The sequence below is a fragment of the Kryptolebias marmoratus genome, linkage group LG9 (assembly GCF_001649575.2).
Source record: "Kryptolebias marmoratus isolate JLee-2015 linkage group LG9, ASM164957v2, whole genome shotgun sequence".
Taxonomy (NCBI): domain Eukaryota; kingdom Metazoa; phylum Chordata; class Actinopteri; order Cyprinodontiformes; family Rivulidae; genus Kryptolebias; species Kryptolebias marmoratus.
In genome coordinates this window covers 8,744,857-8,770,975 of record NC_051438.1, presented here as the reverse complement: position 1 = coordinate 8,770,975, position 26,119 = coordinate 8,744,857, and the positions used below count along the sequence as shown (strand labels likewise).

Genomic DNA, 26,119 nt, shown 5'->3' with positions numbered 1-26,119 from the left:
AGGAAAATTTATTGACGGTCCCTAAGTGAACCACCGCGCGTGAGAGGAGGGGCCGGCAGAGAACGGCTGGCCGACATTAGCGCTCCTGTTTCGGGGCAGCCGTGAGCTGGACGCCGCTAACTCCGTGGAGCTCGAATATCGAATATCCAACTTGAAACTAACTTCACTGCGGTGCCAATTTCGCAATATTTTGCTGTGATAGTAGCTGAGAGTCATCCCTAACACATACTCCAAGTGCTACTCTTTGTTCAGAACCTTGCCTTACATGTTGGTGCCATCAGTGTTTGTCTGTTAGCAAAATATCTCATGATGCACTGGATGAATTTTAATGAGACCTTCAGGAAACAATGATTGGATGTACACCTACAGGTGATTAACTTGTGGAGCTAATCTCTTTTAAGAAGGCAGCCACGGCAAAGCAACCTTAGCCAGCACATCAATATCTATACCTCAGTCAGTCTTACAGATATTGAGCTAAAATTTGGTGTGGTAGTAGCTGAGAGTCATCCTTAACATATAGCTAAAGCAGTAACACATCTCACAAAATCATTTATAAGGTAAGACTAAAGTGGCTATAACTCTGTCATTTCTCTTCAAAAATCATTTTCGTTTAAAATCCCGTTAAGGATAGGCAGCGAGCAATATGAATACATTCAAGGATTGATAGATTTATAAATTTAAAATTGATAAAAAGCTCCAAATTTTGTTTACATGGCAGAGAAAAGCACTTTCTTTTTGAATGATGTGTTATTTTTCACTCCTGGGAGGGGGGGTTAACATCCCCCTCACTAATTGAAGCAAATGTTTAACGAACACCAACACGTACTGCTGCCGACCTTTTGTCCCACGTTTAGTCAGGGAACATAAAAAAGGAGACATTGCTTAAAGAACCCACAGACATTCATGGAAAACAACCACATTTATTAGTAAGAACAGAAAAGTCTCAGTCAAAACAACCGTAGATTAATGGCGGAGACACAGCAGTCCGTGCAGTAGGCGTACGTTTTATTTCCGCTCTGCTGTGCGCGGAAGCGACGATCATTTCCCCTTCGCGAGGCCTTGAGCTTTCTGGAAGTCCTGCTGCAGGCTGGTCAGGACCTCTCGATGCTGTTCCGACTTCTTCTCCATGTCTTTCAGGAGCGTCTCGTATCTTTGGCTGAGAGGAGAGGGCGGGAAAACGGGTGAGCGCCACGGGCGGAACAACGTCACACAGCTCGCCGTGAAAACACAACACACCCGGGTTAAAGCTAGTTTTACTAAGTATATGCATTGGGGATGACTCAGCTACTACCACACCACAGTTTAGCTCCATATCTGTATTTTCTAAGGTCAAACAGCTGTGGTGGCCATCTTGAAATAAAATGTCTACATAAGTGAATCCGGTAGAGATGTTCATTCATTGATTGCTTTCTTAAGAGATTCATTAAAACCCATTAAGGGGTTCATCAGATATTTTGCTAACAGACAGACAGGTTAAAGCCAAAGTTTCTAGGAAATACGTTGGGTTAGCGCGAGTTACTCGTATTACATGTCGGAGGTGAGTCTCAGCTACTACCACATTAAGTTTTAGCTCAATATCTGTAAAACTGACTGAGCCATTTTTTATTTTTTCCAAGGTCAAATAGCTGTGGCAGCCATCTTGAATTGGACTGGGTCTGACAGTTAATCAGCTGTAGACGTGTGTTTATCGATTAGTTCTTGAAAGTTTCGAGAAAATCAGTCCAAGTGGTCGTGAAATATTTTGCTAACGACCTTACGCAGTCTGTTAATTGTTAGTTTGGTGTGGTAGTAACTAAGAGTCGTCCCTAACGTGTACTCTGAGCGCTAACAGGTGGTGCAGCATCTTCGTTTAAAACTCTGGCATGCAAGGCAGAGGGCGATATGAACTCCTTCATTTATTCTTGTTATTTTGTGTTAATGCCTGACAGGTGTGTGAGCGGGGAGTGCAGTGTGATGTGTGATGGAAACACAGCAGGTCCTGAAGCCGGACTTACAGCTCTCCGGTGATGTACTCCAGCCTTTTCCCGACAGTAGCTTTGGCCTCATCCAAATCTTGTTTCACTAAAACAGGACCAATGAGTTTATAAATGGTGTTTGAGCTGTCCAGCAGGTCGAGCTCCTGAAAGGATGGGAGACATATTTGTAACAACACAAAGAAAACATGACGAGATCTGTTTTATCTGTATATAAAAATCCCAGATGAGCCGAGTTACCTCTTTAACAATGTTGTTCTCCGTTAGCTGCGTCTCTAGCTTCTGTCTGGATGACATGCTTTTACTAACATCTGGAAAATAATAAGCAAGAAGTGAGATTTTCTTCTATTGCGTGGAGATTTTACAAATTAAACGACATAAATAGTCCTTTTATGGGTGCCTAAATTCCCTAATGAGGCAGGTTAGTTAGCAAAATACAGCATGGCACATCGAAAGAACCCCACCTTTCTGCAATTGTGAATATTTTTCTAATTCCGCTTTTAATTTCTTTTGAATCGCGTCTGCCATATTTATTATGTATTTCCTTAACAGCTCTGACGGCAAAATAAATTATATCGAAACGCGGTTTAGCAGCAGAACAGAAGAGCTCCGTGTTAGCTGACAGGAAGAAGAAGCTGACGGACCGGATGTTATGTTGGATTCACTGAACACCAGAACACTCGTAAATTTCTGCCTTCACATTGAGTCAAGTCTAATAAAAAAGATGTTAGAAATTCAATTTGGTGGATTGTGAAAGCTCGTCATACCGTTTGTAGCTACAAATAAACTTTGTATTATTTTTGTAAGAAACAAGAACAAATCAAAACAAAAATAGAAAGGCAGTTCAGTTTGAGTTGAAAACTACAATTTCCGAGGTATCCACGAATGCAGCACTAGCCTCTCAAAGGGACATCTCTCTGGCGACGTTATCTGCTTGTAAAAATAAAGTGCACGAATCATTAGACTCACATTAGAATGTGAACAATAATATTTATTCTATATAAATAAATTAACGCAATTTAATCAAGTTGGTAATGAGTTGTGACGCAGTCGTAGTTGCGGCTGTTTACGACGTTTTACGACACTTCCCTCCGCTCCTTTGCGCACTGCTCCGAGATGGCTTCGTCGTTTTGGAAAGGCGTCGTCGGCGTCGGACTTTTCGCTTTAGCCCACGCGGCTTTCTCGGCGGCACAGCGTGAGTTATTGGCGCGCGGAGTGGGGACTCGTGTGCTGATGTTGTTTGTCCGTCGTGGTCGGTGCGAGTCTCCACGGAGCAGGGCGACGAAGCGGCGGGTCGGGCCCGTCGCTCCGGCGGCTAAGCTAGCAGCTCAGCGCCGCTTGGAGTTAGCTTCTCAGGGAGGAAAGTCCTAAATGTGTCTCAGTGACCGTCGCGTTTCAACTCCTGTGTGATTAGTTTTAATCACCGGTCCTATCCTGTTTAAACAGCGTGTTTGCTGTGTTTTATGATAATAAACTTTCTCCTCCTCAGATCGATCGTACATGCGGCTCACAGAAAAGGAGCATGAAACGCTACCGATCGACGTGAGCAACTTCTCATTCATTTAAAAAAAAAAAGCACATGTTCGTGTTCTCGTTGTCTCATCGCTTTGTCACCCTTGTTCCAGATCGTGCTGCAGACCTTGTTGTCGTTTGTGATGACCTGCTACGGGATCGTCCACATCGCCGGGGAGTTTAAGGACATGGACGCTTCCTCCGAGCTGAAAAACAAGTGAGTGGATTCTGTCTCCATCTTCGCTGCTGCCCTGAAACTGGAGCTGTTTTAGAGGCTTTTCACAGGGGAGAAGATCAACACTTCAGCTGACATCTCTGTGGATCTGTTCACACACACATATCTCCCATAAGGCAGGTCAGACTCATACACTTTAAGCTTGAAGATGGTGCATACATCAGCATTAGCGTCACTTCAAACCTCCATCAGATAATCACACCCAGTTAACCAAATCCAGTGAAACCAGACAAATCTCAGATCTGTAAGTGGCAAACACGTGATTATTTGCCTCCTCAGTGACTCCAAATAAACACTGTTATTCAATAACAGCAGCTTAAAGGAAGTCTGGAGAAAAAAAACAACCCCTTATGGTTTTGCCTCTGTGGGGTTTCTGATTTCTTCGTGTTTACCTTTTAGCTTCAAGACGAGATTTGCTCCGGTTTCAGAGATTTGGGTTTATCACCCCGTGTCCTGACATTAGGGATCTCCTGGACTATTCTAATGTTGTGCCTACGGGCAATTAAACGAGTCTGAGACGTCGCACGACCTGCCGCCATGTGTCACAGACTATTAAACGCAACACTTCCTGTTCACCCCAGACGATCTGCTGTTGTCGTCGCCCGTCTGTTGGAGCATTTTTTTTCCCCCCACAGGTTTGTGTGTCGCCTTAGGCAGCGGTGTTCATTTTAGAGAGCCGCAGCTTTCTCCTCGCAGCTCGGTCTCTCACAGCGTTCTTGTCCAGAGTCGTCCTCCTGCCACACGCTTGCGTTGCGACTTTCATGTACTCGTTGAGCGCCGGCAATTCTCCGAAGAGCCCCCCGTAAACCTTTGCTCATGATGCTCCTCCAGGAGGCCAGCACCTCAACTGGGCTACGACCGTTTGAGGTCGGTTGGTGACAGCGACGACGAGGGAGTCTCCAAAATGTCTCAGAACCGTTGCAGGACTCTGTTTCCTCGCTCGAGGCGCGCAGAAACTAGTTGGCAGTTCATCGAACCACGAGGAAGGAAATGCGCCAGGAGACAGAGGGAGAAGGGGGACGGCAAGAGTGCAGTTAGAGAGGACATGGAGGTAGTTGGAGTGAGGACAGAGGACTCAGAAGACAGACGTTGTGGTGACCGCTGAAGAGGGAACAGCCCGAAGAAGAAGGCGCCTGGTTCAGGAGCTCTCCTCTGACAGGAAACATGTCCGGGTCTAAAACCCACACCTATGATGAACAGTATGATTTAAAAAAAAAAAAAAACAACTGGTCCAAGTGTTTCATAAGTGTACTCCAATAGATCAAATCATAAAAATGGAAGCAGTTTGCCGAAATGGGTACGATGTGGGCGGAGGCGGACGACAAAATAATGCAGTTTTGCGGGTTGCGTGCACAAACATGGGCCCCGAGTGGCTCACTGGGGTCTTGGTCTCAAAAACTAGTCCAGCAGCAGCAGCGCAGTGAGACGCTGGCTTCAGCAACCATTGTGAGGATCAGACTTAAAGAAATCTGATAAGAACGATCTGAGAGGTTGTAGATTTTACCACCGACTTGTTTTATTTGCCAACAAAAAACCAAGTGTTGAGGTTCAGTTGTCATCATCTTATTCCTTTTTTTTTAAACACCAATCCTTTTCTCTCCCCCTCAGAACGTTCGATACGCTGAGGAACCACCCGTCGTTTTACCTCTTCAACCATCGAGGTCGGGTTTTATTCCGCACGCCGGAGGAGGAGCCCTCCTCTGTCCACAACCAGCAGGCCCTTCCCAACCTCATGAGGCTACGCAAGCTGGAGCATTTGCACTGAGGCGTTGTCGTCGCACAGATGGGGTTTGTTTTTTTTGTCAGACAGGGTGGGATGGACTGAGAATTTAACTTCTTCCACTTGAGTTTTATTTATAAATAAACTAACATGCTGTCCGAAACACACACCTCTGTCCAACAGTATCCAACACTGGCTGTGCCAACCCTTTTGTTTTTTTTCAAGCTCACCTGTTTGTATATACGGTAAATAACTGCTTCGGAGTCTTAAGATACTCATTTACCCCACTTTTTGTTCCTTCTGAACTACTTGCCGTTTGTAGATTTCATTTTTTTTGGTTCCTGCTACTAAACGTCAGCCTTCAGCAACTGTCCGGGCGAAGTTGTGACTGAAACGAGTTCTATTTCACAAACGGAGAACTCCCTGTTTCCTCCGATGAGTTCCTGGAACCTATTCATCCTGTTTGCAGAAAAAAAAGCTTTTATTATCTTTTTTTGGTCTCATGTTACAGGATATCAGCTCCAAGTGAGAGCTGCTCTAAAGAGAACGTGAAGCTGAATTAATCGTACCTTTTTGTTTTGTTTTTTTGCCTCCATTTTACATTGACAAGATTAAGCCGAATGTTTTTAATTTAATAAAATTATTAATAATTTTACAGAGTGTCGGGATCTTTTGTCTTGCCCTGATTAGAGTTCGATCCACGTAAACGAAATAAAGAATTTGGCTTTCCTTCCCGTGAAGGAAATAAAAAGGGGTCGTTTTTACGAGCGTTGAGTAAAATAATTGGAAGCATGTGTTTGCCGTGACCTTGCTGCAGGACTGCTGCATCAGAAATTTCCATCATGGAGGGAAATCAAGGCCTGCGGTTGCTGACGTTGGCCTGCAGGTGGCGGCGTAGAGGACCTGGGCTGTTCTGATGCAGCATGAACTGACTGAACTTGACGTTTTGTAGGTAATTACCAAAAAAACTAAACCTTCTTAAGGTGTTTTTTTTTTGTAGGATTTGGTCATCAATCAAACTGGTTAGACTTCATTAAATTAAATAGTGTTTTAAACTGCACTGAGGAAGACAAACGTTCTTCCTCTTCAGTTTTATCTGCGCCGCTCGAGAATGGAAACAGATTTTATATCAATGTTAAAAAGCAAGGAAATCTTCAACGGGAGGTTTAATTTGTGAATATCTGATTAAAGCACTATAATTTTACCCGTCAAAATGATCTGAGGTTTTTTTTTTTTCTTTTCAATATATAAAGAGTTTTGAAAATCCCTTTTAGGTGATGAAGATGAAACACACCGACACAGATGATGTATTTAAAAAAATGGCTTTAAACATATCTCTCTCAAAATATTTCTTTTACTTAGACATAAATTTACAAAAATAATCTCTATTGTCTCTATGAGCATTAAAAAGTAGTGTACAACTGTTGTAAAAACAAGAGGAGGAGGACAGATCACCAGCTGTCTGCTCTGAGCGAAGCTGGAAGGATGCAGCTGTGGATGAGTTCTTATCAGTTTTCAAACTTGAAAGTAAAAAAAAAAAGGAAACGTAACCATCTTGATCAGAAAACACGTCAACATGTCAAATACTGATACGGGAACATACTGGTTGGTGTCGAAACGGCTCGGAGCGCTGTGCAAAGTTGGTCCGCGGCGTCTTTCCGACCCGTAACGGAACGATCTGAGCGTTCGGAAACGGACGGCGTGACCAACGAGAGCTTCCATTTGAAGGGAGGAAGAGTCTGGTCATTTCAACGTGGGCTCCCGCGCAAAAGGTGTAAAGAACATCTTACCTCCTGAGGGCGACTTCCTGAACAACCTCGGTTTGGAGAGAGAGACGCGACTGATGAGCAAACGGCTGGTCTGAGTGAAGAAGCCGACTGCTGTTTACGCAAAACTACTTATTCTGAATTCTGTGGTTGTTTAAGTGGAATTAAAAGCCTGAGATTCCTTAAAGGGATGCATATAAAGTTGCGCAACTGTCAGCGCTCAGGCTACGTGTTGAGGATGACTCTCAGCTACCACCACCTACAAACTTTACATCAATATCTGCAAAACTAACCAAGTTACAGACATTTTTGTGCTGGCTGAGGTCATTTAGCTGCGGCCGCCGTCACCAAAAGCAAATCAGTAGCAGACGTACATCCACCGATTCCTTTCTGAAAGTTTCGGTAATCTGTGTCCACTGGCTTTATGAGATATTTCGCTAACAGACAGGCCAGTTGAGCGCTCAGACTACAAGTTGTGGCTCAGACTCGGCTCCTGCAACCTCAAAGTTCAGCTGAATATCTGTAAAACCGACCAGGTTTGAGCAAGATTTCCCAAACTCGCTTAGTCGTGGCGGCCATCTTGATTGGGGTTGACTCTAAAAGTGAATGCTCTGTAAATGTCCAGGCAGCGATTACTATTTCTGCCCTGCTGGTGCTACCTACGCCTCCGAATAACCGCAAACCTCCGTGGAAATTATCGGGTAGATCCCGGTCGCCGGCAGCTTATAAAACGGCGCTCGCACCGGAGATCGGAGTGGTCTGAAGACGGCAGAGATCCAACTCAGACTAGCCGTCGGCTCATCAGTCCCGCCGAACGTAAACTCCCATTTCTCCGAAAACTGTCTGCTTAAAAAAAAAAAAAAAAAAAAAAAAAAGCTATCTGTAACAGGTAAGATATTGTTACTATTACACAGGAACTCGTTTCAAAATGACCGGACTACCCCTTTAACCTTTTCAGGAGCGGAAAACATGCCGGCTGAGGTTGAGCAATCTGTCAGTATGTGCCGTGAGTCATTCCAGATTCTCCCCACACACACACACACACACACACACACACACACACACAGCCCTGCACTTGTGACACTTTCTTTAGCCATTGTTGCCAACAATGGCTGAACAATTTGTTGGATTGATTGTGTTTTTAGAGAATCGAAGCAGCGTCGCGCCTGGCTGCCAGGAGCGAGCGGATCCGTCAGGAGTAAAGACTTCTGCTGGGCAGCTGACCTCCGGCGGTTTTATCAGACGAATCAATCTGCGCTGGTGAGCTCACGGACTTCATCCATATTGCACAACCTCTAATGCCGAAGCACGTCAGCGAGGACCTCTAAAAATAGTCAAGTATTAGATAACAGCATCAACGCAGACAAAATAAAAAACAGAAAGAAAGGAAAATCTGTCTTTTTTTTTTTTACAGATCTGGTTTGACCTGGTTTCTCCTGCCAGACACAAATTTTACATAAATGCACAATATTTTACTTTTCATTAAAAGAAAAAAAAGTCACCGCAGATGCTTTTCAGACCAGCTGAAGGAGGTCTGTCTTTAAAGAATAAAAGCAGGAATAAGAGCTTTTTTCTTTCCTCTCTCTTCTTAAAATTGACCAGCTTATTGTCTGTTTGTCTAATGGAGTGTGTGTGTGTATGTGTGTGTGCAGACAAAAGCCATATGGTTGTTTAAGGCGTCTGTCAACATGAAGAGGGTTTATTATTAAAGAGTCTGTACTCATCTCGGAGGGACCCTTCCTGCAGGTGATGATCTGCCGTCTGATTCTTCACTGGTGGTAAAACCCAGCAGCGTGAGAACAAATACTTCAGGGGTGGAGTGGAGTGGGTGGGGTAGGGTGGGGGAAAGGAGTCTCTTGTGTCTCCTCGGACTACGTCCCGTGATGATTTGGGAGCTGGGAGCACACCGTCTGCGTCTCCTCCAGTTTGGCGAGGGCGTCCTCCAGCTGCTGGATCAACACCCGCTTCTTGAACCTGTCCGGAAGAAGGTCGACGTGATGAGGAAAAGACCGGGAAAAGACTGGGGAACAACTCAGACAATTCCCAACCGGTTAATACGTTCACATTCTCCGTCTCAACAGCTTCAAAGTGATCTATAGATGTGTTGATGTTTTTGTGCTTTATCACCTAGCTAGCAACAAGGAAGTTCTGTTAACAACTTGATATTTATTGGTCTGAAGTGATGTCATCGGGAAGTCAACCCCCCCCACCCAGATTTACACTGACGCCACACATGAGATGAGATGGAGAGAGGTAGGTAACTTCAGAGGCAGGTAACTTCAGGTCAATTTGACCCTAAAGTCATGGGACAAAAAAAAAATCAAGCAAAGTTGACTCCCATTTTCTACCTTTTAAGCTGACATTTAAAAAAGTAAAGAATGTTTGAAACAGGCAGTGTTCGCTTTTAAAAAAGTCTTTTTTTCCCTCCATTTTTTTTGTTTCTATACATATGAAAAAGCTCAAACATAAAGCCCTCTGCAGTCGTGCTCTTGTTAACTCTGCCTGTTGTTAATTATTTTATGTTGACAGTCTGACTGTCGGCGTTCTGCTCATTTATTTTCTGAGCTCTCGGTACCGGCCCGCGGCCCGGGGTTTGGGGACCTCTGTCCTAGCAGACATGTTTAGTGATGCTTTTAACAAAAAAAGGAGCTGAAAACTAGAGAATGAACTCACAGGTTCTTACCTGACAGCTTCTTTAATAGCATGCTGGATGAAGTACTTCTGCACATTGACTGATCCTTTCACCTCCTGCAGCAGGCTGAGTATGGCCTCGTAGTCTGAGAGAGACAGAATCAAAACACACGTTCAGGAAGAAAAGTATCCAATGACCCCATGACGACACGTTTATTCAGATTAGGATAATGAAGAGAATCATTCAGCAGCACAAACGTCCGGCCCGTACTCACTTCGTCCAGGTTTGCGGACCTCCTTAATGACCCGGCCCCGCAGCTCTGCCTGACACCCGTCTAGTGGAGCTATAAATATGGTGTCCAGCTCTGCGGCGTCGGCCTCGGTGCTGTCCGCCTCGCTCTGCGGGCTCAGGCGCTCGCAGTTGTGTTTCTCCTCCGGCGGTTCCTCCAGATGATGATCCTCGGCCTCCGTGTCCTCCTCGCCGGTGCAGATGTCCTCCTCGCAGGTTGCCCCCGCCTCGCTGACCTTCTCCTCTGAACTCAGAGGAGACGGGCTCATCGCCTCCGCGTCCACGTCAGCGGGCCACGCCTCCGCAGAGTCGAGCCCAAGGGAGCTGTCGCCGTTGCTCTCGGTGACCGCCGCGTTGTTGCCGTCTCCTGACGGGTAAAAAAAAAGATGAACTCCAAACTCAAACTTACAGCCGTTTGAGAAATGATGCGTCATCAGATACAGGAAGCTGCAGATTTACACGATGAGAAACTTCCGCTCTTCGTGTTTCTGAGTGTTACCTTTGAGTTGTGGACAGGGTTTGAGGAGATTCTGCTGGCCCTGGACCCCCGCCAGACTCTTTCCTAGAACCACGTGGTTGGTGTTTCCCGCCGGAGTCTGCGGCCGTCGCAGCAGCGGCGACATGCTCCGCCTCCGCTTCATTGTAGCGCTCGAGTTGGAGTCACTGGAGTTTCCTCTCTTCTTGTTCTGGGGGCCCGCGACGAACTCGTCTGCCTCGTCGATCATCATCCCCTGGGGATTGCATCGGAGAACACACAGCAATGCCGGAGTCAAAGCGCTGCGCAGGGGACGAAGACGTCTGATTCGACCGTGTGGTGGGGAGGACCCGAGATCAGGGTCGCTGATCGAGATCAAGGGTCAGATTCCGTCTGAGGAACGGCTTTAAACGACTACCGAGAACCGCTCGCAGGTCAGACTCTTCTCTGCATTTGTCTCTTTCTTACGTGAAACGAATGGTTAAATATTTTGAACAAACAAGATATTATAAAGACATTCTGCCCTTAGAGCTCAGGAATATTAACTGTTATCAACTTATTCTGAAGTTTATTCTCGACAGAGAACTTGAGGAACAACACGGACCCAGGTCTTCTGTAGTGAGGAGCTTTTTAACTTCAACGGCCGACTCACCGCTAAGAAAACAATTATCACTACGAATGGGAATCATGGTGCGTTCCAGTAGAAATGGGAAATGGGAATTTCCAAGTTCCTAGTCGTAAATTTCAACGGGAACGCCCCCCTCAAGTGGGACATCCCACTCGGAAAGTGGGAGCAACTCGAACTACCCAAAGTCAGGTTTTTAAGATGGCTGCCACTCGCAACTTTAGTCAGGAAACTCTGTGACTTTTAATGCTAATATTCACTCTTTAAGTTGTTCTTTCACATTAATCACTCATACAGTTAGTACTTTTTAACGTGAGTATATAGCAAGCATTAAAACGTGTTCTGCGAGTGGAGCACGTATCTATTTAGTAAGATTTTATATTCAGGAACTGCGAGAAAAACAAAGGCTTTGCTGCGGGGCGTCCATCTTGTTCTCGACTCTCACCGAGCGGGACAGCTCGAACGCGGTAAAGTGGGAAATGACGTCACTCCGTCTTCCCAGTCCCGTAATGCGGTTATTTACAGCGAGTTCTTTTTCTGCCTCTGGTAGGTGTGCCTGAAGCCGAACGCTGCCGCTCTTTGTCCGCCATTTTTGCAGATTCTACTTGCGTCTCCCTGTTGTGAAGTGTAACATTCCTGACAGGAGATGTATTGGAACCAGATTGCAGATGACAGATAATTGTCAGGGGGCAAACGAAGTCTCGACCGGGGACGTCCCGACTGTTCATGTTAGCAGACAGCAGGTTGTAGAAGTGTCCACACCTCCCAGCAGGACAACGAGCCTCAACGCTCCGCTGGTTTCAGGACACCCAGGTAAACATCAAAGCCCAGACCTCAGTCCAACTGAGGACCTCTGGCTTGTTGTAAGGACTGATGGACACAAGCAGCACCCGTCCAACCTAAAGATGCATCATTTTGTTTCTTATAAAAAAAGATATTTTGCATTTTAAAGCGGTAGTGATAACAGCTAAATGAAAAGATACAACAGGAGCAGAATTCCTTTTAAACATTATAAAGCAACAAGGGGGTGAATACTTTTGGAACCTACTGTAAACAGCACGGAGCGGCCATTTTAGAAGAGCAATCTTTACCTTTTTATCCTGCTTGAAAGGGTTCCCAAACGTGTGCAGCCTTTTGGGTTGATCCGGGTCGATTTCTCTCAAAGGAGACGGCATCATTTTCAGGTACTCCTGGTAGTTTCCCATCTGAGCCACTGGGATGCTGTGCAAGGAGTCTTAACAAACACAACAAATATAATTAATACCACTCAATCTCTGCTGTTTACATTAACCGAGGACGAGACATACCTTCGTCTTGGCCCTGGATTAGTTTCAACGATGTCCGCAGCAAATTTGAGCGCATTCGTGTGAGCTGATCGAGAAGACTTCGTCTCGGGATGTCGTAGGCGTTCCGGTAGGTTTGAGGTTTTACGTCCTGTGGAGCACGGTGGCGTGGAGAATCAGTGGAAACTCTCTAAAATGCTGCGCTAGCGGCTGTTTGTTTGTTCGTTCCTACACCCACCTTGTTGAGAAGAGCGATCTGAAAGCCAGCAAACTCCTTAAAGTTGATGTCGGCCAGGCGGAGGGGCCCCTCCCCGGTGATTCCCTGCAGGAGCTGCTTGAAGTCCCGCCGATGGGCCAGAGAGAGTAAACTGGAGTGGTACTTCACCTTGATGCCGGTTTCTTGAGGAGGCTTTTTCCCCACAGACACAATGAGACGGTCCGATTCGATTTTCGCCTTCAGTGCCGCAAAAAAAAAAGCAAACAGGGAAGAAAAAACCTATTAAATTCACTTTTACGTTGGGCTTCACACCCAGATCGAACACGAAACATCAGGAGGTGTTGGCAAGCCATCCTGACTCACAGCCAAACCATGATACTGTCACCACCGTGTTTTACAGAGAGGATAAAGTTCTGTTTTCCACACATATCTCATTGAAACCAATGATTATTTTGGTTTAATTTGTTAACACCACATTTGTATTCCACAGTCTTACCTGCTTTTCCACAAGCTCTTTATAAAAAAATCCAAGTACCATATTTTCCGGACTATAAGGCGCACTTAAAAGCCTTCAATTTTCTCAAAAAGTGACAGTGCGCCTTATAATCCGGAGCACCTTATATATGTAAGAAGTTGTAATTTTTTAGTACGACTTTGGTTAAACTACAAAGCTGCAGCGCTGCAGCATTAAGGCTCAGTTAGAGTCACAGGGCTCCGTGCACGGACCTGAGCGAGAGGCGGAGGCGTTTATACTTGACGCTTACATTGGTGCCGTATTCTTCCGAGAGTTTTGAACCGTTTGATTATCTCTGTGATCTCTCATAGAGGGATCATACAGGTGCTGATACAGGCGAACCAGCTCCGCTAGAGCAGCAAAATCGTCCATTTTGAATGGAGCGAGGCGCACGGTCCACACGAAGTTACAAAAATAGGGAGGTGCACGAGGACGTGCCTTATAGTCCGGTGCGCTTTATATATGACAAAAGTTCAAAAATGGACTATTTATCGACAGTGCGTCTTATAATCCAGTGCGCCCTGTAGTGCGGAAAATATGGTATATAAATATAAAATAAGCTAAATACCAAAGATGTCCAAATATGGAAAAGTCCTGATATAATTGTTGGACTAACACTCACAAACATGAGCACATCTCCCCCCGGGTTTATTTTATCTCCACTGGCTTCCAGTTCATTTTAGAATCGATTTAAGACTTATTGTTTGCTTTTAAAACTCTTAAAGGCCCTTCGCCCCTCCTTATTTAGCTGATTTAGTAGCTTTCTGTGAGCATAAAAAGACCTTAAGGTCAATTAATTCATCTTTACTGTATCAGGCTGACCGGGCCTTTTTTAAATCCAGCCTCAAACCCTTTTTATTCAGGCAGGCTTTTAGTACCTCTAGCATTTTATTCCCACTCTGTGAACCTTTTATTGCACTTTGATCACCCTCTGGTTGCTGTGAAGGGCTATATAAATAAATGTTGACTGATTAAAGTGTTGATGTGATTACTGTTTAAGTTTAAAGGCTCTTATTTTTCACCACAATAGCTGAAATCAGGTGTTAATGTTTGACTTGTTTTGTTCAATTTAGAACAGAGTAAAGACAACTGTTCATGTTTCGACGATCTCCTCACCCCCCAGTTTGACTTTAACTTCACAGCAAATAAGACCAGTTATTACTATTAGAAGAAAAAAAAATCCCCACCCTAATGAAACACTTAACCTAAACCTTGTCAGGTTGTTTGTGCAGCGATGAGCAGTGTTTACCTGCTGGCTGAGCTTCTTCAGGTAGGAAATGACGCTGTAGCTCAGACCGCAGTCCAGCGTGTCCGCGATCAGGTTTGGTGCGCCCATCATTCTTAGCGCCTTTTTCAAGGGCTGATGGAAGACAACGGAATGAGTCTCGAGTTCGTTAATCATAAAAGCGTCGACACGGGCAGCTTAAACGGAGGAGCGTTAGTTTACCAGGAGGAAGTACGGAGGCATCGTCTTCAGGTACATCTCGAAGGCCTGCCGCCACTTCAGGTTTGGCTTCAGTTTGTGAACTTTGAATAAATCATCTGAAAGGAGAAAAAACCAAAACTGTTAGAACGTTTTATTCTGAAACAGTAACAGATAGCTCGTCTGCATTATTACCACTCACCACCGAGAGGCGGGTAACGATGTTTTTGCCTGTTAGCAAAATATCTCATGAACCACTGAACAGATTTTAATGAAACTTTCAGACATTAATCGTTGAATACACATCTGCAACTGATTAACCTTTGGAGTCAACCCGATTTAGGATGGCCGCCACAGCTAATCCACCTTAGCAAACACATAAATGGCTACAAGCCGGTCAGTTTTACAAATATTGAGCGAAAATTTGTATGAGGTAGTAGCTGAGAGTCATTCACAACACATACTCTGAGCATGGTATGCATTCTTCCAAGGATGCTTGGCTTCTGATAAAAAATAAATAAATTGCTGCACATTTGTTTTGCTATAAACTCCATATTTGTGACAATAATAGCTAGCTGTTAATGTGAGAGGGGGAGCTACTGCAGATGAAGAGGTGACCCAGAAAAGGAGACTTTTTGAATTTAGCACCAGCTCTGATCCACTGACCCAGAAGCTCTGCGGCCGTGGCCACAGACGGGGTCTTACCGAGCAGCGGGAGTAGGACTGGGTAGTTGTAAGGCATGACAAACAGGTTAACACAGGTCAGGGTGGTGCTGGCTTTAAGGTAGCCGAAAGGCTTCCCGAGGTCATTCTGCTTCCCGCTGCTGCTGACGAACACCTGAAAACACGACAGGACAGCAAGCAGCGTTTCTTCACCAAGCCGAAAACCACATTTTACGGCAGCTTCTGCACCGAGCTGCCAACTCGACGAAATGGGAGCGAGACGGCGTTCACCTGCCAGCACATGTGCGGAGACTTCCTCTCCAGAATGTACTGGGTGAGCGGAGAGGGCTCCAGCTCGTACTTGTCAAAGGGGAGTTTGTCGATCACCATGGGCTCACAGTCCACGCACGAGAAACGCACCACGGGGTGAGCAGAGCGAGGCGGCTGGGAGGAAAACACACAAATCCACAAAGCATGGTAAGGTTTGATGGAACCTGAGTTCATAGTGTTAAGACTCCTGATGGCTATAAGTACAAAAAAAAAAAAATCTAACAAAGTTTAAACAGCAAAAGGAGCTTGAGACGAAAAGGTAGCAATGAGATGTTTTTAAGGGTTTCTGCTCACCAGGGTTGGAGAATTCTGGTCCGGCCAGAAGGACTCTGGTATGGGCCAGTGGCCCACTGGAACCCCCGTCTTTGGGTTCGGCCGCACGTAGATGAGTTTGTGGCAGCTGTGCCACGGCTGAAGGCTGAAGGACGACACGGCTCGACCGGACTCCACCGAGTTTTCTGCAAGAACACAAGAAAATGCAACATGGATGGAATCCCAACGATCCAACAGGCTGCAGATCAACTGGCTTTCCCATGTTTCCCTTTAAAAATATGTTGTTTTTTTTAAATAGCTCACATTCTGTTCAGGTGTTTGGTACAAATTGGACATCTAGTGAAGCAGCAACTTCATTACGCCACTTTATATTGAGCAAAACTAGAAAACGTGGTCAAAATATTTGGTGTAAATCTGGGCAGTGGACATTCAGAATGAGGCCACGTTCACACTGCAGGTAAAAGTGACTTGTATCTGATTTTTTACGTCAAATCCAGTTTTTTTTTTTCAAATCTGACCCATGTCACTTTCACCTGTGGTCCTAGATCAGATACATATTCAGTGTTTTTCAAAGCGACCTCCGTCTGAACGGTCACATTTATGTCACTGAAGTAGGGGTACGTGGACTGATCTGTCCATCCGTCCGTCCGTTTTCTTTCCCCGCTTTCTCCATTAATGGGCAGACTGATCCAAATATTGGTATTATCGATGCTAACATTGTGCAGTTTAAAACAACTGGCACTCTACGGTTTAAAACTGATAAAGCTTTCCTGATAAGCCTCCCGATAATATAATTGATGAGTTAATGTCTTTTGACCCAACAAGGAGCAAAGCGATCACTTCCTGGATAAAACTGATCTCCCATTTAGATTCCCGGTCCTTTACCACAATTAAACAGTCCTGGGAGCAGGATCTTCAAATTACAATTAGTGAGGCAGTTTGGGCTGATATTTTGGGGAAAATCCATTCATCATCAATGTGTGCAAGACACTCTCTTATCCAATTTAAAGTCGTACATCGGGCATATCTTCATAAATCTAAGTTGGCCAGAATCTACCCTCAAATCGACCCTATATGTGACAGATGTAAATTAGAGGAAGCCACACTATTACACATGTTTTGGAACTGCCCCAGGATACAGATATACTGGACTGGTATCTGTGAAGCACTCTCAGCTGTTTTTGGAGTTAAGATTACCCCAAACCCACTCATGCTGCTCTTTGGGGTTACTCCTGAAGGTTTAGGTTTACCTAAAGGAGGCAGAAAGGTAATTGCATTCTCAACTTTGCTAGCACGCCGCCTAATTCTCCTTAGATGGAAGGATGCTGCCCCACCCACAGTGTCAAACTGGATAAAAGATGTACTATTTAATCTAAGATTAGAAAAAATCAGGTATGTGATGAGAGGCTCTGAGAATAACTTTCATAAAACTTGGAAATTGTTTATGGTTTTTTTCAATAAACCTTCAACAGAGGTTCAGGAATAGTAGACCCTGGGAATTTTTTTTTTTTGACTGAGCAGTAATTCAATAAATCTGGACATGGCTTTTTGTATGGTCTTAACTTTTCAGTTTTGTTTTTGTTACATACCTTGTAAGGTGACAGTATTTAGGGGAATGTTGGCCGTTTATTGGGTGGGCTGTGTGTGACTTTTTTTTTTTTTTTCTTCCTTGGAAGAATTTCAAACCTTTGTTTTTTGTTTCTTTTTGTTTTTGTATGTTGTTTGCATATAAAGTTAAAATGCTAATAAATATATTAAACACTAAAACTGATAAAGCTCCCTGGGAAACAGCGTGCTGGCAGGAACGTCTTCTTCTTCTGGGCACGCGGGTCACTTCAGGGCCGTGTGCTGTTCACACTGGAGTCTGATCAAATGACAACGTGAGTGATTGTGCAAAATAATCAGATCTTTGCAAAAAAATGGGAACTGAGCATTAAGGCCTGCAGTGTGAACGTAGCCTGAGACTTTCCCATTGATGTTGCCGTCCACAGTCTCTGCTCCAGCTAAATGTGATGAAGTAGTTCAGAATGAAACTAAAGTGCATGAGCCATTTGACCTCATGCGCCCTGACTGGACCCAGGCTATTCAGCAAACTACACAAGAACAGGCAGGATGTAGAGATTGTTGCCCTGCGGCGTTCTACTGAGCTCACCTTCTCCTACCAGAGGGGGATCTGGGCCGGTCTTCTCAAAGTTGATGACGACGCCACTCTGAACCTTTTGGACCAGTGACTCCAGGCACTGGTTCAGCATCCTCTGCGTCCGCACGCAGTACGATCGCCCTGCGAGGACCAAACGTGAGAATGAGCTGTCGCCTCGGGGGGACGCGGGGCGAACGGAGCAACGGGGGAGGAAAAAAAAATACCGAACCTCCTGTGACTTCACACATCTGGGTGATGGCTGACTCGTCTGTGGGGACGCTGCCGAGCTGCTCCGTGTCTGGTGCGGCTGCTCCCGGCAGCCTCAGCACCAGAGCAAACAGCCTCTGGTCCCAGCGAAAGGGCTCTTTGGTGAGCTCGCTGCCAGCCAGGGGGGAGTTCAGAGGGAGGTGCAGCTGCACGGAGAGAGGCGAACATGTGACGCTGGCTTCATTCAAGCACCCGCGGGTGATAAATAGCCCGAAACAACACCAGTACCAGGTGGCGTTACTACGAACAGTAGGTATTAGTAGATCTGCTTGTGCTCTCACCTCATCTGGCACCCCAGAGCTGTTTGTGAGCCTATTCCCATCAGTGATGGTAATGATCACAGATGGTTCGAGGAAGAACGGGTTACGGCCCTGAAGGGAACAGTCACAATTAGCAGTTAAGTCTGAGTTCAGGCAAACAGCGAGAGGCCGTTTATATTCCGTTTTCTTGTTTTACATTCAGAAACTCAGCTCTGGGATAAGAGTCTGACAAGGATTCAAACCGCACAGCCTCACTGGTGCCTCGTGTTTAATTTCTTACCTTACCGTACCCGCTGTAGAAAGCTCTTTGAATGACCTCAGTTTGGAGAAACAGAGTTTAAATGTGACAAAACTGACAAGCTAGTTCGAATGCAGCCCAGACCAGAAACAGCTCCAGGCCTCCACAGTGTTTCAGTGGTTCATGCAAGCGTGTTTTATAAGCCTTTACACTGCCGACAAACTGCGTGACACTGTTATCACATGGATTTCTGCGGCTATAGCAGCTAGCTATAGCACTTCCGCTGCACTTGCGGGTCCACCAGGACCGCATTAGTGAGCTAACCTTAGAGGACCCGCCGCTCTGGCACCTGGTAGCGACGTGCCGACTTGTTTACTGACGGTGCTTCTCCAGATTTGTCGACGCAACGCCTACAGCCCTCCTGCAGTGGTCGTTGGGATGCTTTCTCTGCGTTCATACACTTTGTTGTTGTTGTGCTGACACGTGTTGTGCTCTAATTAATTAGCCCTGGATGAGAAAAGGACACACTGGGAGGAAGCACAAGTTGGTCTCACCTTCGTAGCGGTGGCTAGTAGGTGGAGGAGGGAGTGGAGAACTAGGGGAAGGAGAGGGGCCGGGGTCAGATATTTGAAAAAAAAAAAAAAAACTACAGATGATTTCAAAGAGCGTTTTTGTTTAACCTTCTGGTGGCCTGAACTTACCCGTGCTTCTCTTCCTCTCTTCGTCTCTCTCTCTTTTGAGGGCTTCAGGAGGGTTAAAATACCCTTATTTACATTTTTATTCCAGCCAAAATATTACAAAACTCCTGCTAGGATAGATCCCAGGCTGCGCCGGAAGCGTTACAGCTAGCTGCTGCTGCCATCCGCGCTTGAAATACCCATAAAACTCTACGTAAATACCCATGTAACGCAGCTCTGGTAGGTGTAAAGGTGTAAAATAGCATTTCATTGCATCTTTGTGAAGTTTTGGAGACGGGAGCTGCATAAAGACTGCAGCAGTCCACTTTGGTCGTGGCCCAGCACGGACTAGCCATTAGCTCGTCGGTCCGTTCAGAAATCAGCTCTGTTTCTCCAAACTGACTCTGTTCATAGAGCTACCTGCAACAGGTAAGATATTAACTCTTGCACAGGAAACCACTCCAAAATGAATCAAATGACCCTTTAAAGCAAATCCAGAGGTCAGCCTCCCGTCTTATTCCAACGCGCCGGGGACTAAGTGGATTTACGCAGCCCCCGATGCTCACAACTCGTCTCACTGCAGTAATCCACTTCTGCCTCCAGGCAGGGGCTCGAAAAGAGTTGGGAGGAGAAAATGACTTTGGTATCTGAGGCAAGGTTGAGTGGATTAAGCTGCAGTCAGAAGTTGATTATCTTCAGGTAGGGGCGTACCACAATGTGTTAATCCAAGTCTTTCTTTTACTAGAAAACTGAACGAAACGGTTCTGAATATAAAATATGACAGGGATTACAATGTTCCCTCCCGTTCACTTTAACCTCGCGCTTCTACTCGAGGTTATTCTGTAAGCGTCTTGTTGCCTCTGTCCTCTGCTGACAGTATCCGATTCTGGTTTACATACTTTTCCACAATTCAGATTTTCTAAGCGACTTTTGTGGCTTTCTTGACGTTTAAGCATCTGTGTAATGTCTTTTGGATATTACACAGGTGTGCCGTTATTGTCGTAAATTTATTATGTAGTAAAAAGGAAAAAAGCTGTGACCTTGTGACAGAAAAGTTGCACCCGATGTTCAGTCTCGTCTGCATCTAACATCTGCTTTCCAGAAGGACTGCCCATGTGTTCTCCATCAGAAACTCAGAAACAAAAATACTGATGGATAAAACCTTAAAATAAAGGCTTGATGTCTTAAATGAACCTAAAGTAAGCATCGTAATGACTGTGCGCATCTTTTGGATACAAAAAAATGTTCTTCTTGAAGCAATTTTTAACAATTAGAACTGAATCTTTTAGAAAATAAGTTTTCATTTTTCCACATTTATCCAGACTTTGCTTCTATAATAAGAAGTAAAATGACAGTAACTCCAGAGCCTTCCAGGATCACTCAGGTGTTTCAGCTTTTCTCCTGCCAACAAAATGAACGACGGCACGGCAATTCTGCCTACCTGTCCGTAGTTGTCGATCCCCGACACCAGGCGGTTGAGGTTGAGCAGGTCGAAGGCTGTGCGCAGAGCGTGCCCCAACGTCGTGAGCCCCGACGCCTGCAGGTTCTTCAGCTCGCACATGAAGGTGGCGTGGTTCTCCTTCCAGCCGGCCTGAAACGAACCGGAGACAGCGTGAGGGACGCGAGCAGGCCCGAAGTCTCTCGTGCAGGGCGAGGAGCCGCAGAACCATCTACTGCATGGGTGTCCAATCCTGGTCCTCGAGGGCCACCATCCTGCATGTTTTCTTTGTTTCTCTGCTCCATCCCACCTGATTCAGTGGTTAAATTACCTCTTCATGTTCTGCAGAAGCCTGTTAATCACCCATTGATTCAAATCAGGTGTGTTGGAGCAGAGAAACAAGTAAAACCTGCAGGATGGTGGCTCTCCAGGACCAGGATTGCCCACCCCTGGTCTACTGTGTTCCCACAGAGACCAAACTGAGAGGTTTGTTCACAGACGAGTCAAACTGAGTGATTCAAACACATCATCGTCGGCGGCAAGAGGAGTCAGAAGTCTTCGCCCCACTTTGATTCGGAGTGACGTGACGTAATGGTACCCGCAGTATCTGATTCGCTTATGAGCAGCTCAGGAGGCTGAAGCCATTGAAATTCAGGCCAGCGTTTCGGCGGGATGTTGCCGTATAAGAAAGGCTCGTATTTCACACGTGGCACGAATCCAGAGACGCACTTCTCGGCGCAGCCCGTCTTCCGTGGGAGAGAGGCACTCCCACAGGAGGGGGACGTGAGCGGACAACTGCTCGTCCACTTTTCTCTAGCTTCGGAGCTGCGGCGTCATGCCTCATCTATGGTCCGACCTGCACGATAACAAAACTTCCTTTGCCGAGAACAAAAAGGCGCCTGAATCGGGCCAGCTGGTACATTTCTGACTCGGTGCTGTATACACTTTCTGATAAATTTAAAGTCCAAGCGTTCCTCGAGGGAATGCATATCACCCGCCGCCTTTTTAAACTGAATTCATTGTGTGATGAGAAGGGGCGGAGTTATACTCGTTTTGGTCAAACTTTTTAAAATGACGTTAGGCATGACGTCGAGTGAGATCTTGGGAGTATTTGTCGGGAAGGCTTTCAGCTCCACGTCTGAGTACCAGCCCTCTTTGTGTTGCCTAAGATTAATCAGCTGGGGTGGCCATCTTAGATCGAGTCGAGTCCGAAAGTGAATCAGTTGTAGACGCACATCCAATGATTACTCAATCAAAGTTTCATTAAAATCCATCCAGTGCTTTATGAGATACGTCGCTAACAGACAGTCAGCGTTGACTCCAAAGTTTTAAAAGCACATCTCATACAATCAGGTAGTGCTCAGAGTATATGATGGAGATGATGCTCGGCTACAACCACACCAACTTTTAGGTCAATATCTGTAAAACTGACTGATTTGTAGCCATTTTGGCGTTTTCTAAAGTAACTTAAATGAGGTGGCCATCTTGAAAAAGTTAATTGGTTGCAGCCGTACAACCACAGATTACTTTGTATGAGTTTAATTAAATAAAACGCACATTGTTCATTAGGTATTTCGCTAACACAACTAACAGACACACACGAACAAGCAAAAGCATTTTGTCCCTTTCACGTTGGGGGATAAACGTAAGGTTTGATTGGTATTCCTGAGGATGACGTTAGATCGATAATAGATAATCACACCATAGAAGTCACACCATAGAAATCACACCATAGAAGTCACTGAGAACTGAAGGTGGGAACTAACTCGCAGTGATAGCAGTGAGGTTACCCCCAGATAAACCGGGAGAAATGTGGGACTCTACTTGCACTCAATAATTCAGACTACAGAATATTTCTGTTTCCCTCGTCTCCGCATCAACAATTTATTGCATCTGCGACTGCGCCCTCACGCTCGGGCAAATCGGCGCAACCGAGCAGACAGAAATCACAAAACAAAACAAAAAAACGACAAAGAGGGGCTGAATGCAGACCTCAGTAGGAGGGGGGGGAAACCCTTTGGGCGGCAGCACCTGGAGGAGTTTGTGAGCGGGAGGGACACGACGTCTTTATTTAGTCGAGGTGTGATGCACGAGTCTGCAAGCCACGTTCACAACCCGCTGTTCACCCACTCGCAATGTTTTGTCATCGTTGCACTCCTACGGAGAGTAAGAATTACACACTAAGGTTTGAGGTGAAGGTGTGTGTGGTTTCTTGCACAGCAGGCGCAGAACAATAGTTATTAACAAAAGCCTTCGCCGTCATGATGGCATCTAAATGACACAGGAAGGTTTTCTGAATAAACTAGCGCTGCTTTCGTGGCAGAGTTTTAGACTAGGATCACCTTATGTTGAGGGATGACAGAATCGAGGTTTTGGTCAAATCTTTACGCACAATCTCAAGCGAGACCGCAAGATTTTGCTCAATCTGAAGGCGCTCAAAGTACATGCTGGGAATGACTCTCAGCTACCACCGCATCGAATCTTAGCTCAGTGTGTGTAAAACTGGCAGAGTCATAGCTGTTTTTGTGTCGCTTAAAGTCAGTCTGCTGCTGTGGCCATCTTGGCTTGGCTTCAAAGGTTAATCAGCTGTAGATGCACAGCCAGTGATTACCCTCTGCAGGTTTCATCCAAACACATCCAATGGTTCATGAGATATTTTGATAACAGACAAACACGCATTCAAAGGTAAAGACACTTCAAGCTTTTCAGGTCGTGGGAGATGCGCACATAAACCGACAAAATAAACTTCAAATCTATTTAACTCTTAAGGGCTCGACTGATTTTCTTCCAGAGACGACCATGAAAAAAATAAATAAATAAATAACCTCATCTGTATTTAAAACTCTTCATCATTCAGGACTGATGGTAAACCTGTCCCACTGTGCATTCTGGTTGTGTTGTATTAATCCAGCCAGGTAAGGACTAACTCAGCAGTCAGTGCTCACGTAAAACTGCAAGAATTACTATAAATACCAAACATTAATAATAGAAAGTAAAAACCATAACTGAGTACCTAAGTCATAGTAATCTGAATGCTTGACTGAGCAGACTAAAAGGCAGAATTTAAACCTCTAATTTAATCTGAATTTACATTTTGACCTCTTAACGTTCTGATTTTACCAAGTCTGTTACTCTTCTCATTCCTAGAGTTCGTCTAATAAATAAATAATTTCTGCGCTGTTTATGCTGTTTACGCATAAACCGATAGCGTTAAAAGTTCTGGCTTATTACTTTGTAGTTTGCATTTAACTATTATAGGATGATGTGTGTAATATTTTTCCAAATGTTTTAGTCCAATACACTGCAGAGTTAACTGGTTAGTACAAAAACCCAATAATATGCATTTATTATGGTTTAGCTACTGAGTTTCTGCTTCTTGGTTTAAACAGAATGCAGACTGAGCCATTTATCTTTAAGACTTGATGACTGGAGTGAGCACTGTCATGCTGGGAGTTTTACATCTTTGTGCTCAAGACAAAAGTTAGGCCAGCTCAGAGAGTTTCAAAATATAGGCCGGCTACTGAGGCAGATGTGAAATTTTGAGGGGCTTGTGCAAGTACTTTAAGGGTTATGTTTTACTGGGCATCCAAACCCCAGAGAGGGATGTGCTCCAGCTCATAAAACAAGTCAATAGATTAGGGGTGAGGACACCCTGGATGATATGAACCCATTTGAAATTATTGCAGTGATTCAGAGGCCTGGCTTTCCCCCCCTACGTGTGGATGGAAATTACACCGTTTTCTGTCCTGTGTGAGGCTCACGGCACCAGCGTGGCAAATAATTATCATATGAATATTGATAATTCTGTTCCGGCGAACTCGCACAAACATAAAAAGAATGTCACGATGAAGAGGGGCTTATCAACTTTCATCCGAGACGAGCCAATGGCAGAGCGTAGCTGGCGTGGGGGGCGGGGCGGAGCATGATTGGCAGGGCGCTCGGCCAGTCCGGGCGCGCGCTGTTAGAAAAAAGGGCGACGTCATTGGTGATAATAAATCTCCCCGCCTCCATCTCAACGCCCGAGACTTTTCTCAACACAAAAGCAAAATGTCCGCTGGATGTTCGGAGGCATTGCGGCTCCGGGTCTGCGCCTGTTTGGAGCAATGATATGCCGCCTAGACGGACAATAAAGTCCCACTGACAGATGAATACGTTCGACTTGTCAAATGTAAACATTGCATTATTTGCTATTTACCTTCACTCCGTATGGCGGCTCATCGAATGTAACTAGCATGTACCTGTCGCCTCTACTAGCCGGATCTCGGGCTCGCAGCTGTCAAAAAAAGAAAACCAAAACAACATAAATTATTTTTGACCTATGTTGCCCAAGGAGCCCTAAGCTCACCGAAGGTGCATACTTGCTGAAAAAAACGGGGTAAAATCATTCTTTACCTTCATAAAGACCTCAACCGCGCCTTTAGCAACATCCAGATACGTCGTACCCAAATAAGTGCGCTGATTCATAGAGGCGGACGTGTCTAACAGAAAAAGTAAAATAGGCATTTTAAATGGAGAGCCGCGGTGGTATGCTTTTCTAAAATAACTGTTAACCACATATGACCTATCGTGCGGCCAACAGCTCACACGTGTGTGTATATATATTTGTTATAATAAGCCCCCCCGCCCTCCAGAAGAGGGCCGCTGCATCTGCTCTCTCTGTATCTGCCTTTCTGAGGCTGCTTCTCAGCTCGCGCTGTTCAACTTCTGCTCCTGACCGAAGGGAACGCCCATCCCCCGACGCCGCGAGCCGATTGGTCGAGCCCCAGAGCCGTGGCCACGCCCACTTTGAACTGAAACATATAAAACGGTCGCAATGGCTCTTGTGCATTGTAGGAGCTCCCGCTGTAGCTAACGGTTCCTGTGTGACTTACACCGCGGTTTTACACACAGAGGACATCTGGGGGGGAGGGGGTTATGTATATCTTTCTTGTAAACCTCCTTACTAGGTCTAAAATAAGACAATAGTGCTCAATAGTGACATTACTTGTCAGTTCCCCCCTTTTACCCCGCCTCCCCACACAAACCCTCTTCTTTTGCTGCGTTCAATGAGCTGCAGAAGGTCTGTTCATTCCCTTTCACTCTCAAACCGATGTGGCAAGGCACTTAATCATTTAAGATAGTTAGACCGGATCTTCAAAGCACATATACATTATTCAGTTCTTCCTAGTCA

The 26,119-nt window shown here is 45.4% G+C and overlaps 3 protein-coding genes across 3 annotated transcripts; 1 reads left to right on the top strand and 2 right to left on the bottom strand.

The window, feature by feature from the left end:
* Positions 1-900: 900 nt before the first annotated feature.
* Positions 901-2,629, bottom strand: pfdn6 (prefoldin subunit 6). The gene is made up of 4 exons (XM_017419670.3): positions 2,438-2,629; positions 2,214-2,284; positions 1,995-2,119; positions 901-1,156 (listed from the first exon to the last, which is right to left on the bottom strand). Exons 1-4 carry the CDS (start codon positions 2,499-2,501, stop codon positions 1,039-1,041), a joined length of 378 nt encoding a protein of 125 aa, XP_017275159.1. The 5' UTR covers positions 2,502-2,629; the 3' UTR covers positions 901-1,038.
* A 303-nt stretch (positions 2,630-2,932) lies between these two features.
* Positions 2,933-6,095, top strand: mmgt1 (membrane magnesium transporter 1). The gene is made up of 4 exons (XM_017419669.3): positions 2,933-3,168; positions 3,463-3,515; positions 3,599-3,702; positions 5,329-6,095. Exons 1-4 carry the CDS (start codon positions 3,090-3,092, stop codon positions 5,483-5,485), a joined length of 393 nt encoding a protein of 130 aa, XP_017275158.1. The 5' UTR covers positions 2,933-3,089; the 3' UTR covers positions 5,486-6,095.
* A 651-nt stretch (positions 6,096-6,746) lies between these two features.
* ints6l (integrator complex subunit 6 like) lies at positions 6,747-25,608 on the bottom strand. The gene is given in 19 exon segments (XM_017419666.3): positions 6,747-9,137; positions 9,140-9,180; positions 9,890-9,983; positions 10,113-10,493; positions 10,626-10,857; positions 12,318-12,460; positions 12,534-12,660; positions 12,748-12,963; positions 14,490-14,600; positions 14,688-14,782; positions 15,369-15,501; positions 15,618-15,770; positions 15,951-16,114; positions 18,082-18,210; positions 18,299-18,482; positions 18,618-18,707; positions 20,953-21,102; positions 25,145-25,222; positions 25,342-25,608. Coding segments are annotated over 19 exon segments (2,880 nt in total). The 5' UTR covers positions 25,453-25,608; the 3' UTR covers positions 6,747-8,889.
* Positions 25,609-26,119: the final 511 nt, after the last annotated feature.